Raw genomic sequence first — 18,092 nt, 5'->3', positions numbered from 1 at the left:
ACCCTGGAGAATAATAATATGGTCTTAAGTCAAACAATAGTACAAAGAATTAAGGAGAATGTTGACCTCAACGCCAAATTGGAACAAGCGAAGGAGGAGCTCTAGAAAGAAGTCACCCACACACAGGAACTCACAACATTTCATGCACAACAAGTACAAGAGTTCCAAGCCAATGCCAGGGCCAAGGAAGAAGCATTGCAATACCAAATCATGCAGCTAACAGCATAACTCAAAGCAGAGGAGGAGAGAGCAAACCATCTACAACATGAAAGGGAACAAACCAACAAGGCTCATGTAGAAAAAATTAGAGCTCTTAATGAAACAATAAGTGCAAGCTAGGTAGAAGCACACAAAAAAGAGTTGGCACACCAAGAGACAGTGACGCAGATTACACAATAACTACAAAACACTCAGAGGCTGGAGGTCCAAAGACTCCAACATATTATCGAAGCTCAGGAAAGGGAAGCAACCGCCTGACGGGCCCAAGAAGATACAACACGAAGATTTGAAGAATTAGATGCTGCAAGGATGGTCAGAGAAACGTCAATTTCAAACCTCCTTTTAGCAACACAGACTCCCGCCTACAAGCATTAGAGCATCAGCTACTAGCAATCCAAGAAAGAAGTCAGGGGCGGACTAGTGATGATCTTCGTCTCCTCCTTGAGCATGCCTCCAAGTTGGGACAGCTGCCAATAACTCCTCAGGTCCCTCCTCAAACTCTTTCTTTATTTTTGTCTACACTAACCCTCTCTCTAATTCAATATGACATAAATCTATCTAAAGATATAGGCCTAGGAGAACTAACATTAATCAAACAAAATACGAAAAGAGACGCTGATCCTACTGTAATCATGGGAATTTTGAGGGGGAGACTTAGTATTGACTAATCCCTACTAGGACATCTTTTTCTACCCTCCTATCATGCTAAACCTTTGTAGTTGGTGTCATGTTCTCCAAAACTCAGAAATTCTGGACAACAGTGTCAAAAAATTAGACCTATTTGTCCCAGATGACATTCCAGCGATGCCCGCAAACTATGAAGTAGTAGCACATAGTTACCAATGGGTTATAAGTCATGGGTGGCTGGAAGTACATAACACTCACCAACATCTAAATCTATGTGAGTCCACTCTATATCATCCTTATGGCATTCTAAAACTCTACACTAATATCTACAAACATTCAGAAGCCATGCTAACCAATGTGCAATACAATTTTGATGCTACCCACATAAAATATCCCGCTATCAATGCTGACGAAATTCTAGATTTACAAGACTTTATTAAGACTCATAAGCCTAGCCACCCACCCCCTAGCACAGGTCAGGGTCAAGAAGAATCTTCTTCTTCATTTTCAAAATCAACCTACCCTATCTATTCTAATGTTGCTAGTAAGCTACTTAACCTATATCCTAACGCACCACCTACTAACACCTCTCAGGCTGACCGCATTTTCTCATTTTTCTATCCTCCTGAGATAGATTTTTCCACTAACACTCTTGCCCCCGAGGAGGTACTGGCACCTCACCCATATCTAACATGGCACTCTCAAGAGGTACGACCCACCATCCCGCACGATAATCTTGAAGCATTTACTCATGATACCATCTTGGATTATTTGTCAGCTGCAAAGTACAAGGGGTTCATCCGTGCGGGCAATCCTCTTTTAATGTTCAAGGTACTCATGCATATCATTCCATTTGAGCCCACACGTCGAATCATGCCAGCAGCATATTCAAAAATCACTCCAAGAAAACAACATAATGTTCCATACCCTCTCCGTGCCCCATGCCCTGACTTAGAAGAACTACTTCCATTGGCCGGAGAGGGTACATTATGGGCGAATGTGGCAAAGCATATGAAGCTGGCAAATCCTCACTTAGCTGATTTGCTCGAGATACAAATTGTTACATTCATGATCACCTACTATTTTAGAAGATGGAGGAAAGCAAATCTTATGCACACTAGAGGTGGCTACACCACCATAATCACCAATGAAGAGCACCCACAATTGCAAGATTTTGGAATACAACCAGACTGGAGGAAGGATTACCTGGCAATTCCAATATACAACCATGTGTATATGAGCGCGCCACCAACACTGCGAGTCGATCCATTATACATGCCAGTTAAAAGAAGATGGATACCACTGGAATTTCAGGAAGCCAAGAGGCGTGACTCGCATGTGTGCTACAACTTCCCCATTTTTATACCAACAACATTTGCAACCATTCAGGAACAAAGACAGTAGATACTTACATGGATCAAGGCATGGCGCAAAATTCTAGACCTCGCTATTGTAGCTAGTGTCAGAGTTTTGAAATTGGAGGTGGTGCTGATAGACTAACCAAAAGAGCCTTATGATGGCTATGAAGCAGAACACCTGAAGTTCGACATGAACCAAGGGCCATCAGATAGGGGAATCATGCTTTATTACCACCGACTTTGCTGTCTTCCAGATATCACTTTCAAAGACATGGTGGATACAGGATTCTGGAGATCACATTCAGCATTTTGACGTCCACTCAAGAAGCTCCAATGTAGGAGGATTTTCTATTGAGATGAGCTCGGTGACCAGGTCGTAAGACCTCGGTAACAAGTTCTACAGACAGAACCTACATTAGGAAGGGGGGATGGTAATCCCATTTTGGATTAACAAACATGATCCTCCAATTGAGGACATTAAGAAGTGTCATGAAACGACACTATAAAAGTTGTACATTATGAGATATTGGCCACCCAAGTCCTAGTAAGTAGGCATCCAAGTGTGAATAAGGGCCAAATGTATATAAGACATTTTCTCATAATAAAAAGACCCAATCCCCTTTGTGCTATAGAGATCTCTCCCTTGTGTCTTGAGAGAGATTTAAGGAGAGAGCATTCTAGCATTGTGCCTCTTTTATGCTTGTGTGATTCATGCTTGTGTGAGAGAGTGAGAGAGAGAGAGTGATTTCCTTATGATATGGTACGAGCAACTCTACGATGACAGTGTGGAGGTGGAGCTTGGAGGCCTCAAGGGACTCAAGTTCGAAGCATTGGTAAGTGCCCTATGATAATTGTGATCTATTGCTCATCCTTTAGGTGAATGTGTAGAGTTCCCTCTTGGAGGTGTGGTAGTCCATTACAAGTTTAAAGCAATTTTTAATTGAATGATCAGGCTTTTTGTAGTATGGGTAAGTAACCTTCTTTGGATTTTCGGAATCACCCTTAGCCTCATAAGTTTTGTTACAATTTATCTTCTCCCCCTAAAATTTATTGCCCTTATTCTTGGCTGTTTGAGCCTGATCATTGCTAGAACTCTTAGAGACATTCTTTCTGGACTATTCCTCCTCCAACAGTAAGCTTACAAGCTCCTAATAGGCAAAAGTGACTCCATTTCCTCTCAAAGAAATATGGAGGGAAGTATTAAAACTCAAATAAGACTCAGGCAACAAATTAAGGGTAATGTTAATCATGTCCTTTTGAGGAATGAATTCATTAATATTAAGAAGTTATTCTCAATATTGATGTTCAAGCAACAAATTAAGGGTGATGTTAATCATAAAGTTGTTCTCTCAAGTCTTGTAGTTTTGTTAAATGTTTACTCATGGACCTCTTTTCTTGCATACTTTCATTATTAAATTGCCTTATGAGAAAGGCAATCCTTGCATTATTTTTAGCTTGATACATAATTTCTAGAGTGTTCTAAGTAAGTATGAATGTTTTACAAGAGCGAATGTGAGGAACAATAGACCTTTTAAAACTGACAAGATAATCAATTCTAAAGCTTGAGCATCATGTGAATCCCATATTATCATCGATTGGAGTCTCTAATCAAATGATTAGAGATGAAGAATAATCGATTAGCCAGTGTGATAAATCGTTGATTGGTGAAGTTTATAAAAATGGATGATCAGAGAAGTATGATCATCATCGATGATTAGACTTGGCCAATCGGACAATTGAAAAACAAGAATCAGATGATTGGAGATGGATGATTGGAGATGGCCAATCAGTCAATTGAAAAGTACGATCGCCAATCAAAAAAGATGAATTGGACGATTGAAAAAGTACAGTCACTAATTGGAAAAGTTGAATCGGAATATTGGAGAAGCTGGCAATTAAAGAAGTTGTACAATTAACGGATGATTGGAAAAACTCGACAATTAGAAAAACCTACTGATTGAACTGTCCCATGATTGGAGAACCAGACGAATGGACATTCTAGTGCGATTGCACAATTTTATCCTCTACATGATGGGTTTTCTACCATTTTTCACTTGCTCGTGAAGCGATGGTTTTTGATGGAGCAAGTTTGAAGGATCTCGTCGCTCACAATGGAAAAATTGACATCCCGTCAATTAATTGATGAAAGTTTGGATGCTGTAATCACAGAACTACATCTGGCACAGTTGATATAGTCGACTATTGTGTAGCTGCTGTGCCGATTGTAGAGTGTGTTTACCAAATGCATGCTATAATCTACACTCAAATGAAAACAACAAAGAAGTTGCTATAGCTAACTATGGGAGATGTTTACACATAAGGTGTGACATAAAGCAAAGAAACGAGATGTTTATAGGCATGGAAACCACCTAAGCTCCACACTACAAAGAATTGAAAATTTGTAAAAGGGCAACATGCTATGGAAGGCTTGTAAAGTTATGAAACTTGAAAACCAGAGAAATAAGCAATGGAGAGCTTGGATCTAGCTTTAATGAAAGCAAAGATGCAAACACTCACTCACTCAATGTTCATAGATCAAAGAGAACACAAGGGAGAGAGAGAGGTAGAAGAGCTAGCTCACTAGGAACAAGAGCTCAAGGTACAATGAAATACAAAATGAACACCAACCCTAAACTAAGGATGAGGTTACTTACTAGAGATAACCCTAAGGTACTCGCTCACACCTTGATGGTCATGGAAAAAAACCCAGTGGGACAAAAGTGCCCACGGTATAAGTGCATGACCTCATAGGTAGTACAACTAAATATCTAATAGTTTGATATTCTATAGTCGATTCTTTTGTCATTTCTAACAATTAGTCTTAATCGGGTTTATTTCAAGGTCCTCACTCTTGTGAAATGGTCTCTTAGTGCTTCCTAAAGCACGCATACAACCAATTTTAGATAGGTTTTTTCTACTCAAGCTATAAAAAAATGTTTTTTTAAACATAACATTAAGTTTTTTAAAAAGTTTTTTAAACCTCCTTTTTTTTGCTAGGCTCGCAACTCTAGGTTCACGTCTCTAGACTCCTCACGTGTCTAGGCTCACATCTGCATGTTCACATGTCTAGGCTCATGTCTACAGGCTCACGTCTGTTAGGTTCACATCTCCAAGGGCAAGCTCGTATCATTTTCTATATAAACTAGGCTCACATACTTTATTTTTATGGAATAGGCCTACTTGGGGCATGAAATTTTATGCATTAGGCCTATGATGGGGTTGATGCATTTTATTATCCCAATAATAATAAAGAAAAATAATTTTTCTTACAATTTATAGTTGGTATAGACTGTATGACAAGAAAATCCTTAAAACACATGAGTGGGTATGCCCTTACAATTTTTTAAGGTAATAATAATGGATTGGTTCATACTTACGTCTACAGGCTTATGTGTCCAAGCTCACCTATGCACACTTATGTGTCCACATTTATGTCTTTTTTATGAAAGTGTGGACTTGATTTTTGGATTTTTTGAGATTTTTTAAACTTGATGGGGGTGATTAAGGGTCTAACCCTAGCTAATGGTGGTTATACAAATAATTAGGAGTTTTTTTAATTGGATTTGCATACTTCTAAGCTATCAATTCAAATCATTCATGAAAACATTATGAAATGCATGAGCCCTAGCTAATGGTGGTTATACAAGCAATTAGGTGTTTTTTATTGGATTTGCATACTTCTAAGCTATCAATTCAAATCATTCATGAAAACATTATGAAATGCATGAAAACAATAAACTATCTCACCTTAATCCACACCTATTGGAGCTTAATGCTTATGTTTTTAGAGTGGATTCCACTCATAATTATAATTTGTAAGCTACTTCCTTGGGTTAATACAATGAAATTTAAGCCTTTTAGGCTCTAGAATCATGCAAATCACCAAGAAACTAGGGTTTTCCTTTCCAAGATATGAAAATAAAATTCCCTAATAAAAATAAACTTCAAAACAAAATTAAAAGAAACAAAACTAACACATGCAAGGCTCCAAAAACCATATGTTTTTTGGAGTGTGACCTCCTAATCAACACGAGGAAATATTAGGTGATCCCAATAGCTTGGAATAGAAGAATGAACAAAGCTAAGCCCTAGTGGCTCCAAATATATTCAAGGTTGAGAGCTTACCTTAGCCTTGCCAAAGCATGTGCCATTAGGGCTTGCCTTATAGGCGCACTTGCAACTTCCTAATGTGGGTGTGCTAGCTCGTCTATCTCCCATCCTCACTCTATTGTCACATTGGAATGCTCCTTTGCCAATGGGGTGAAGGGAGAGCTCTCTTCGCCTACATAGATGCAAACATCAAGCAAGTAAGACTCAATAACATACAAGCAAGGTTCAATAGCATATAAGCAAGCAAGCAAGCAAGAGTCTATTACAAGGGAATGATTGTGTGTATTGCATCATGTAAAACATTACTTATATACAAGTGACTTATTTGGGAATGATTATATATTACATAGTGTCAAAAATGACTTATATATTGTTAGTATACACTCAATGCCCGCCTCTCAACATGTATCTCACATCTATGTTTGGTGCACATTTGTGAAGGCCCCCATTATGAGGAGAAGCCATTGGTGCACATGTCTTTGGTGGGAAACCCGACCATTGATGGTTAGGAAATGGTCAGGGTGCAAACGTTAGCTGGGGCCCAACGGTATGGAGAATATTCTTGGAATATTTCCTAGGATACCTAAGTTCATTATTAGTGGGCGGTGGATGATTGGATGCGTTGTCAGTATCCACACCCTCTACACTTAGTACTTCCTCCATCCAGAGTCTATCTAGATCGCAATCTAAGCTCTACTTGAGAGGACACGGGATGACAACACCATCACATTGTACTTATCTTATAATTTTTTGAATTCCCTATTGCATTATCCATTACACTTTGTTTTGCTATCTATGTGCTATACTCTTATATATAAAAGTGACTAGTTTTCACACTAGGCCAACCAAACTTAAAAATGGTCCCACCTCTGTCACTAGGCCAACCAAACTTAAAAATGGTCAACCTCTCATTGCTATAGGCACTACTCATTGCTATAGGCACTACTCAACAACACGATTCATCACTTCAAGTAGGCCTTAGAGACGACAAAGAATAACACAAGCACTTCCATAGAAGAAGAAAAATTGCATACAAAAAATACATTCTAATTGTACACAAGCACTATTTAGAATGCAAATTACTTTAGAAACTATGCTTTGAAAATAGTCCATTGCCAATAACATGTTCAATAACTAGAATTTACTTTCTTCATACAACCCATTAGTTACTACACTCAATGTAGCACAACATGTTAACTCAAAATTGTGTTAGTTACTACACTCAATGTAGCACAACATGTTAACCCATTAGTTACTACACTCAATGTAGCACAACATGTTAACTCAAAATTGTGTTACCTTCTATACCACTACTCAAAATATTTCATAAAAGTCCAACTGCATGCACTAACCACTCTAGCATCAAAGAGCTAGTCCACGATTATACCAAGCATACTTCAAAATTTAAGATTTAGGATTATAGCTTTTAATTCAAGATCCAGTCTAATATAATTGCAAACGTTATACCACATTCTCACAACAACGATCATGATGATGACGTTCGTTCACAAATTTCACAAATCGAACAAGCTCACGATACACTAACAAAATATATAGCCATGCTACTCAACCAATGACTAGTGCTCATAAAGCCTAATTGAGAAAAAAAACTATGAGTTATATACATATACATATACACATACACATACACATACACATACATACATTTGGGTGTGTGTACATATGTGTATATATGTATATATACACAAAATTGAGAAAAAAAAGCTTGAGTTAGATACATATATAAATACACATGCATACATTTGTATGTGTGTGTATATAATCCTCGTAAACAAATAAAAAATATCCCTAGAATAAAAATAAATATCTTTAGGCGATATTTATCATATCCTAACCCGAAAATCTCTCTCCATCCTTGTTCGGGAGAGGCTATGGCATTTTTGGCCACCCTTCAACTATTGTATAGCGAGGGGAAACCCTAATGAAGAACTCCTCGGCCGCTGTGCACGTAAGACCACTTCTCCAAGGCGATATCTCATATGCACTCATGGAAGAGGTCATATCGCCATCACCAGCAAGATATGTCGGTCTCTGGGTCTGCATCATTTCCAAGGGATATGGCATCATCATCATCATCAGCATCATCATCAAGAAAAATCACCAAGAAACTAGGGTTAATGCAATGAAATTTATCCAGGCAGGCTTTACCCCCTCCATGATAGATGAGTCTACATGCATGATTGGTGTTGAGTAGAACAAAATCACCAAGAAACTAGGGTTTTCCCTTCCAAGATATGAAAAAAGAATTCCCTAATGCAAAAAAACTTCAAAACAAAATTAAAAGAAACAGAACTAACGTATGCAAGGCTCCAAAACCATAGGTTTTTTGGAGTGTGACCTCCTAATCAACATCAAGAAATATTAGGTGATCCCAATAGCTTGGAATAGAAGCATGAACAAAGCTAAGCCCTAACGGCTCCAAATATATTCAAGGTTAAGAGCTTACCTTAGCCTTTACCTTAGCCTTGCCAAAGCATGTGTCATTAGCCGCAATTGCAACTTCCTGATGTGGGTGCGCTAGCTTGTCTATCCCATCCTCACTCTATTGTCACACTAGAATGCTCTTTGCTAATGGGGTTAAGGGAGAGCTCTCTTTGCCTCGATAGATGCAAAAAGAGATTCATCTTTGTGGTGGTTCTCTCCCGCAAAAGGCAAGGAAAGAAGAGGAAGATAATGCAAGAGAGAAACCTACAAACAAACATGTATCCATCAAGCAAGTAAGATTCAATAACATACAAGCAAGCAAGATTCAATAGCATATTGCATCATCATGTAAAAAATTACTTGACTTATTTGGGAATGATTATATATTACATAGTGTCAAAAATGACTTATACACTCAATGCTTGCCTCTGAGCATGTATCTCACATCTACGTTTGGTGCACATTTGTAAAGGCCCCCATTCAGAGGAGATGCACATGTCTTTCGTGGGAAACTTGGTTTAGAAGCCGATGGGATCGTTATTGTGACCATTAATGGTTAGGGTGAAAGCTTTAGCTGGGGCCTGACGGAATGGAGAATAATCTTGGAATATTTCCTAGGATACCTAAGTTCATTATTCGTGGTGGGAAGTGGACGGTTGGCCGCGTTCTTGAAACTGGGATGGTGATTGCATCTATACCATGTAACCATCAGCACTATATATGGACACAGTTATCGCAAGCTAAGGTATCCAATACTTGTGAGTATCCACACCCTCCACACTTAGTACTTCCTCCATCCAGAGTCTATCTAGATCGCCATCTAAGCTCTACTTAAGAGCGCACGGGATGACATCACCATCACATTCTACTTGTCTCAAAAAAATTTAAATCCCCTATCTATTGCATTATCCATTGCACTTTGTTTTGCTATCTATCTTTCCGCTTTGCTAGATTCTTATATATACAAGTGACTAGTTTTCATACTAGGCTAACCAAACTTAAAAATGGTCCCACCTTTGTCACTAATCTTAAGCAAGTATGTACACGAAGTCCTTAGACTTTTCCTATTTGACCCTTGAGCTATGTTTATGACACTTGGATATTCTTGTCCACACACAGAGATAGTAGTGATGTCGATCACATTCTATTTCATAAGAGCCCACATTACACATTGTTAGAAATGTACAATCATGAATTGTACAATTGGTATAACATAATGTTGAATATGAGAAGGTCGTGGTGGAAAGGGAACTACTCAAATCGATGTCTTTATAGATTTATTAAGCATTACATGGTGATGTTTGAAAGCATGGCTAGCTGAGGAGTTGCTATGGGGTCGAACGTGGAATTTCAACAATAAGGTGACTATATGGTAAGTGTACCGATTTGATGTGTAATTTGGTTTTAGCTAGGATCTACATGTGGTAAGTGTGTACTACGGGGTCAAAGGTGGAATTTCAATAATAAGGTGACTATATTGTAAGTGTACCACGGGGTCAAAGGCGGAATTTCAACAATAAGGTGAATATGTGGTAAGTGTACCATGGGGTCAAAGGTGGAATTTCAACAATAAGGTGATTGTATGGTAAGTGTACTAGTGTACGAATTTGGTGTATACTTTGGTTTTAGCTAACATTAATGTGAAAACCAATAAGCACACGTAGAATGCATGGTTGCATGCATCAATTTATTGTATTCTGGAAAAAACTTGGTCCTTAAGTTGTGTTTATGACACATGGATATTCTTTGTCCACACACAAAAAGGAATCTATAATCATGAAGGTAAGTATATCCTTGGTATAGCACAATGTTAATTATTTAACCAATGAATTTTCCAATACATCTTCCTCGGTAAAGAACAATGTCAACAATTTTTTCTCATACTTTCTTCACTCCTAATGTTACATGTTTAAACCTTGTTACTTGCAAGCAAATTCACATGCCTCTCATTGCTATAGGCACTACTCAACAACAGGATTCAACACTTCAAGTAGGCCTTGGAGAACGACAAAGAATAACACCAACGAAGAAGAAAAAGTGTATACAAAAAAGATATTCTAATTGAACACAAGCACTATTTAGAATGAACACAAAAAACATATTCTAATTGAACACAAGCACTATTTAGAATGCAAATTACTTTAGAAACTGTGCTTTCAAAATAGTCCATTACCAATAGTGTGTTCAATAACTGGAATTTACTTTCTTCATACAGCCCATTAGTTACTACACTCAGTGTAGCACAACACATTAACTCAAAATTGCGATACCTTCCATAACACTACTCAAAATCTTTCATAAAACTCCAAGTACATGCACTAACCGTTGTAGCATCAAAGAGCCAATCCACGATTATACCAAGCATACTTCAAGATTTAAGATTTAGGATTATAGCTTTTAATTCGAGCTTCGGTCTAATATAATTGCAAATTTTATACCACATTGTCACAACAATCATGATGACGTTCGTACAAGATCGAGCAAGCTCACGACACACTAACAAAACATACGGCCATGCTACTCAACCAATGACTAGTGCTCATCATGAAGCCTAATTGAGAAAAAAAACCGCGAGTTATATACACATACACATACATACATTTGGGTATATATGTATATATACACAAAAATGAGAAAAAAACCTCAAGGTATATACATATACATATACACATAACTTACATACATTTGGGTGTGTGTGTATATATGTATATATGCACAAAAGTGAGAAAAAAACCTAGAGTTATATACATATTCATATACACATACATATAATCCTCATAAACAAATAAAAAATATCCCTAGAATAGAGATAAATATCCCGAGGCGATATTTATCATATCCTCTCCCGCAATCTCTCTCCATCCTTGTTGGGGAGCGGCTATGGCGTTTTTGGCCGTCTCAGCTCCCTTCAACTACTGCATAGCGAGGGGAAACCCTAATGAAGAACTTCTCGGACGCTGCAGGCAAGACCACTTCTCCAAGGCGATATCTCAGATGCACTCATGGAAGAGGTCATATCGCCATCACCAGCAAGAGACGTCGGTCTCTGCGTCTGCATCATTTCCAAGGGATATGGCATCTGCATCATCTTCATTATCATCAGCATCAGGTGGGCGGGAAGTGTACCAACCATTCCGCCCCCCTCCGCCAGTGATACCGGCCCTGGAGAATCTGTCCATTGAAGAGCAGCTCCAGATTTTGAGAGAAAAGCGGGGCCTCTGGTTCGACTATGCCGTCCATGTGCCCTCCCTTATCCGGGCAGGCTTTACCCCCTCCATGATCGATGAGTCTACAGGCGTGACTGGCGTTGAGCAGAACAAAATCGTTGTGGCCGCCCAAGTGCGCTCCTCCCTCCAAACATCCGGTATGGATCCAGGTATGCTCTCCTTCTTCGACATTGGCGGTGCCAACCTGCTGTATGAGCTTAGAATCCTGTCCTCCGAGCAGAGAAAATCTGCTGCCCAGTTTGCCCTAGAGCGAAAAATGGAGCCAAAGGACTACCGTGACCTCGCCCGTGCCATGAAAGACTATGAAAGACGCAAACGTGAAGAAGGTTGGGACTCGTTCTCCTTCAGCCCTGGAGATTGCCTGGCCTTCTCTTGCTACAGGATGAGTAAAGAGGTCAAGAGTGATTCAGAAAGAGAGAGCATTTTGAAGAAGGGCCTTCAGTATGCAGACTCCGAGAAAGCTAAAGCCAAACTTATGGCATTCATTGAGAAAGGTGAGGAGGATGTGGATGAGCAGAAACAGGCATCCCGGTTGCAGGTCGTACGGCTTACGTCCAGCGAAGTTGGGACGTTGTCTATACCTTATGTCTTGCCAGTTGTGGAGCCAAATGTGGAGGAATTAGAGGCGGCGCCCTCTGTCAAGCGGGAAGGGCCTTTCACAATTCAACATGCAGAAACCGCTTGGAAATCATGGGTTGCATTGCCGGCATGGGAGCCCTTGACAACTGCAGTGGCGCCTGTTGCCATATCTTACCCCAATGCAGGCCTCCTCCCATGGAAACCAAAGAGTCAGAAGGAGCTGGAAGAGCCACTGATTGTAGTCGCAGACAAGCACATGAAGGGCACCCATGAGAATGTATACTATGTAGTGGAAGCTGAAGGTGGTAAGCTGGGCTTGCAGCTCGGAACTGTTGTGGCTGAAACTGGGAGTAAAGTGCTTGGCAAAGTTGTGTTAGCACTGCGGCCTGCTTTGCCAGAGGATGACGACATTGATTCTATAGAGTGGGACTAGAGGCTGTAATTACATTGTGAAAGGTAGCTGTTTTCTTGAATCAAGAACTCTGTAGAAACAGACACTATTTTTTATGTCTACCAATGAATTCTCATCTGCCCCTTTCTTTCCTGCAATCACACATTTTCGTAGGCACGCACTCTCCTTATAAATGTACGGGTGCATGTGCATCTCCACAGAGGATGTGCACATGAAGAGGAACTCTCTTTTTTTTTTTTTCTTTTTTTTTGGAGAGGGTACAGAATTTAGATGCCACTAGGGTAGATTCATACCCTGTACCTCCACAATGGGAGGTATGAATAGGGACCCTTGCATGCATGTTGGCACTTTTGTGGTGAAGGTATGCTTGATGGTAGATAGGGGTGGTTTATGCAGGGATTGAACACCTAATGAAGGCTTATGTACATCCCATGAACATGCCGTGTCTTGATCTTAGTGGGGCGGTCTCGTCAGTGGAGTAAAAGGCTAAGCATGCCATGTTTGACCTTTCTCATGGCTTCATTTTTGCTATATTTTTCTGGAAGTTTAATTGTAATAGGTGAACCTTATCGTCTACGTCCTTTTCCCAGTGATATTGTAGCTACTCAAAAGCTTTGACAAGAGAGGAAATGTGGCAACTGCCGCAGCCACCTACCTTCAGCAGGAGGGATACGGACTGTCCTTAATCTATCCCTAGGTATCCATTACCAAGTGTGACCAGCCAGCTGTCAAGGAGTTATATGATGTAGTAGTTGGTGTTATCATTATGCAGCCTTTACATACTAATTGCTGACACTATGCAAAGCTTGCGAACGGAAAAGCAAGCTTAGGGATCAGCAAAATTCACTCCTTAAGCATAATATGCAACCTTTGAAAGAAGCCAACAGCAGAGTGTTTCTAGATGTGGTGCAATAGACGTTTTTCTTTTGATTTGCATTCATGTTTCTATGATGAGGACAATGCTCGAATATTAGATGAATTATCTAAGTCTTAAAACCACCACCTTGGTGTGGGAATCAAGTCAAAGGTAAAAGAAGGTATGTGAGAAATTAGTGTCTGGTCTTGCAAGATGGATTCAGACGTACAAGGACAACATTCTTACATAGCATTAGCACAAGCTTGTAGTAGCATCATCTGGGATCACATCACTACACTACCGAAGGTCTAATGGTTCGAGAGGCCTGACTACATTAAACTTCTGTATGCAATGTTCTTGAAGTCAGCTTGGTCTTACCAGAGCAATTGCTGTCATGAGGTCCCAATGAAAATTTTGGCATGCCTTCGACACTCGGATAAAACCATGAGAACTCTTATGACATTTAAGGAACTCTCTATTGTGAGTGTGGACATTAACACTCCTCGAATTTCACTCATGGCCAACTGTGTATGCATCAATTAAGGTCATACTGTAAAGCTTATTTCATGACCATAATTGATAATAGGTATCTGTTGATGGACATTGGGCTCAAGTTGGGACTTGCAATTAGTATCACAAAAACAAATAATAAGTTCAAGACATAAGAACACATTTTGTAATGATAGGTATTCTTGATTGAATTAGTTACAAGAAGAACGATACCATCTTTGCAGGTCATAATGGAATTTTTCAAACACAACCTTATGTAAGATTGAAATTCTTGCCATTTGATTCCAATAGAGTAGATAAACGGAAGTCTCTTAGAGTGGACATCTTTGCAAGTTGGGTATCAGGAGGACACTCTGGTGTGATTCAAGTTGCAAGGATGCTACAAAATAATTCAATGGCAAGTGACAAGTGACAAGTTATGCAAGGCATATAGATATGAAGAGGGCATAGCAACCATAAGTGTTTCTTGAACTCAAGCCAATTGTTATAGCTCATTAGCTTTTAGATTGAGATACCTAGTCTATGGCATGATATAGGGATATAGGACTTGATCTCCCATGTGCTTGAATCATATGAAGAGAGTTAAGGTGGACCATAAATTGAGAGAGTTTGTGAACCACTCAGGCTTGTGAAGCTTATGCCTAAAATTTGAAGGCTTCATTGGTTGTCATTCATACTTTCAAGTTTCTGGTGTACAGAGAAGTCCAAGAGAAATATTGGGTTTCAAAAGAACTCAAAGCAAAAATTTGGTTGTCAAGAGATGTACATGTTGATTCTCTCATTTGACGTCCAAACTCAAAGCATAGGTTTCAATTTTCAATATTAATCTTTATACATAACTATATTAATACATATTGATATAACTTAATAGGTTGTTAAAAGGTGAACTATGAAATTTGTGAGAGAGAGGTACTTAAAATTATGACAAGATTCTGTGTAGATAGTGTTTAGAGGCATACCTTTAATTAGTCAATATTTTAACCATTAACCTTTCCTTAATTAATCAATAATTTAACCATTAACCGTTCGTTTGAGAGCGAATTATTTAACTACTAAAAAAGATTAACTTCCTCAAATTGCTTTCCCACAGTTACAACGCAAGTTTCCCACTCTCCACTGTCCAGAGTTAAATCTTAATTTATGATTAAAATTAAAATTATTATTATGTTGTGACTACTATGTTGTTATTATTATGTTGACTACTAAATCTTAATTTATGATTAAAATTTGTAATTTTATTGTAGTTAAAGATTAAGGTAGATGACTTGAGTTAATGGTAGTTAACACATGCAAAAAAAAAAAACAAATAATTATGTGCATTTTAGATGTATGAGGTTTGAGCTTTTTTATTGCTTAAGAATTACTAATAATATTATCCTATACTATTGTGGTGAGAATTTTAATAGCTTTTTTTAGAGGTATATGCTTGGGCCTTGAATTACGCTTTTGGAGCCAAGAAGTTTGAGCAAGCTTTTTGTCAAGTTAGTAACATGTTTCTTTTTTGTTTCTAATGTAATATTTTGTCAACAATAGTTTAGGTATTTTAACTTGCATGGTATTATTACTCATGTTAAATGCCATTACTATTTGTGGTTATATATATAATTTTTTCAAGTTTATATGTAAAATATAACCAATAATGATCATCTACAAATAGAAATTAATGAAAATTATTATTTTTTGCCTTATGAATGTATTCATGGAGGAGGCTAGAGGCAGATCCAACATTGGTCGAACAAGGAAGGATACAAAACAAAAAACTCTTTGAGCTACCTTTTGAATGTAATGAACTTGTATCGTAAACTTTAGCCCATATTTTGGTTGATGCCATTGATAGAGCTAAAGAAGTTATATCTTTTGTAGAGCCTGAGAAGAAGAAGGTTAAGGTAGGAGGGAAAAGAAACTTTAGGTACGAGTGGAAGTTTATCTCTTGGTGTCAATGCAAGTACTGTTGTGAGTTTAAAATGGATAATCCTTTTGGAAAAATGGGTAGTACAACATTGCAAAAGCTTGCTCTTGAAAAGCATACAAATTCTGATTTACGTCGTAAAGTTGCCCAAAGGTGGGAAATGATAAAAAATCATCACATTACCAATCCAAAAGCATGTGGAGCTTCTCCTTGACCATGAGAAAAGCAACGCATCATATTGGCGTTATGCAAGTGATGTATTTTGTTGCTATACGAGATATGTTACTAGAGTTATATAAGCCTCAATGTGAATTTCTTAGATTTACGAAAACTCCACATATGCCTATGAATGATGAGTATTCTACCCACACAAATCGCACTTATGGAATTTTAAAACTTACGAAGGATGTGTATTGTACACATCTTGTAAGTATATTCAAGACTTATTCATGATAGTATTGATAATACATTCGAGCAACACTTCATAGTGTACATGACATATTTGAGTGGTGTCATTTAAAAGGGGAAAAAAAAAAGACCTTGATGGAATTAATTGAGAAAATGAAACTTCATTTAGAAAAAATCATGGGTCTAATGGAGTATCTTGCATGATTGGAGGGACATCTGGTGTTGCTACTCAATTACGTAGACAAGTACCCTCTTTAGTGATCGTCCACTCTGTTGCGCATAGAGGCATTGGTTATCAGAGAACTTTCCAAAGTTTGTCCAAGTTGATATGTTTGAGAACAAAATCTATAATTGGGTTAGGGCTTCTACAAATTCGAGAACAAAATCTATAATAGGGCTAGGGCTTCTATAAGTTTGAAAACAAAATCTATACTTGGGTTAGGGCTTCTATAAAAAGGCATAAAGAGCTTTCCACCTTGATGAAATCATTGGCCCTTCGTTGCCTAGAAGTTCCAAGAATTCATGAAGCTCGTTGGATATCTAGAGGCCATGTGATGGAGAGATGTATAAGTCATGCCTACATTGCTCTTGGATTTCCAAAGTAATAAGAATGAGCTATATAAAATAGCAACCACATATGAAATGCAATTTTGCTCCATCTCCTTGTTGATATTCTTGTTGGGATGAATGAAGTTAATGTGTACTTCCAAAAAGATGTGGGTGTCACTCAAATTGCTTTAAAAAAACAATGATCAGCATCAAGAGTATGCTACAACTACAAAATAGTGACTAATTTTTTGCATATAAAAATTTATGGTTACCTCTATTATTGTAATTTTGAATATAAATATTAAGCTTCATAGAAAAAAGTTCTAATATACTGAGGTCACCCATGAAAACTCAAGCATTTGAAGGCCAACTTAAAAAGCAAGTTTTCTTCTCTCAAGTCCAAGCCCTCATACAAGGTTTCAATTCGAAGGCCAAGGTAGGGTTTTGCAAATTTCAGTCCCACATGTATTTGGGGGTGTACAACATAAGCAACAATATTCTGACAGAAAAATTAAGGATAGTAATCAATTCCTAATGAAATTCATGGACATGCAGTATTGAAGCCGCCACAAAAGCAAGCTACTATTAAAATTGTGGCCACAAATCAATTCATTGAGCAGGAAGCACAAAAGTCACCATCTGTTATAGTACTTGATTGTAGAAATCAATTCAAGCAACAAACATGCAACCTTCTTAGCAGTCAAAATGATGTAGGGCTCTATAAACAAGAAAATCAAATCCTGTGGTTGGAACTCCAAATTATAAGAAGATTTTTCTGATTAAGCAAATCAACGAATCAATGGTTAGAGCAGCGAACATGCAAGGATGCAAGCAACAAGAAGCTGAAGAAAGTAACATAAGCCCTACCCAAGAAAAGCATGTT

The 18,092-nt window shown here is 38.3% G+C and overlaps 1 protein-coding gene across 2 annotated transcripts; it reads left to right on the top strand.

Annotated features, from left to right (window-relative positions):
* The first annotated feature begins 11,582 nt into the window (after window positions 1-11,582).
* On the top strand, window positions 11,583-13,904 carry LOC147635281 (rubisco accumulation factor 1.1, chloroplastic-like). Of its 2 annotated transcripts, none has more exons than XM_086802519.1 (2): window positions 11,583-13,021; window positions 13,568-13,904. In XM_086802519.1, the coding sequence occupies exon 1, from the start codon at window positions 11,640-11,642 to the stop codon at window positions 12,996-12,998; it is 1,359 nt and encodes a 452-aa protein (XP_086658645.1). In that variant the 5' UTR covers window positions 11,583-11,639; the 3' UTR covers window positions 12,999-13,021; window positions 13,568-13,904. The 2 variants fall into 2 exon arrangements, with proteins under 2 accessions (XP_086658645.1, XP_086658644.1); XM_086802518.1 differs by having other exon boundaries at window positions 13,374-13,904.
* Window positions 13,905-18,092: the final 4,188 nt, after the last annotated feature.

Source organism: Cibotium barometz, chromosome 9 (assembly GCF_041138505.1).
Source record: "Cibotium barometz isolate CiBa-2024 chromosome 9, ASM4113850v1, whole genome shotgun sequence".
Lineage (NCBI taxonomy): Eukaryota > Viridiplantae > Streptophyta > Polypodiopsida > Cyatheales > Cibotiaceae > Cibotium > Cibotium barometz.
This window is presented reverse-complemented; position numbering and strand designations above follow the sequence as displayed.

What these genes read in the sequence shown, in the direction of transcription:
- LOC147635281 (XM_086802519.1), top strand. Translation starts at nt 11,640, where the DNA reads ATGGCGTTTTTGGCCGTCTCAGCTCCCTTCAACTACTGCATAGCGAGG.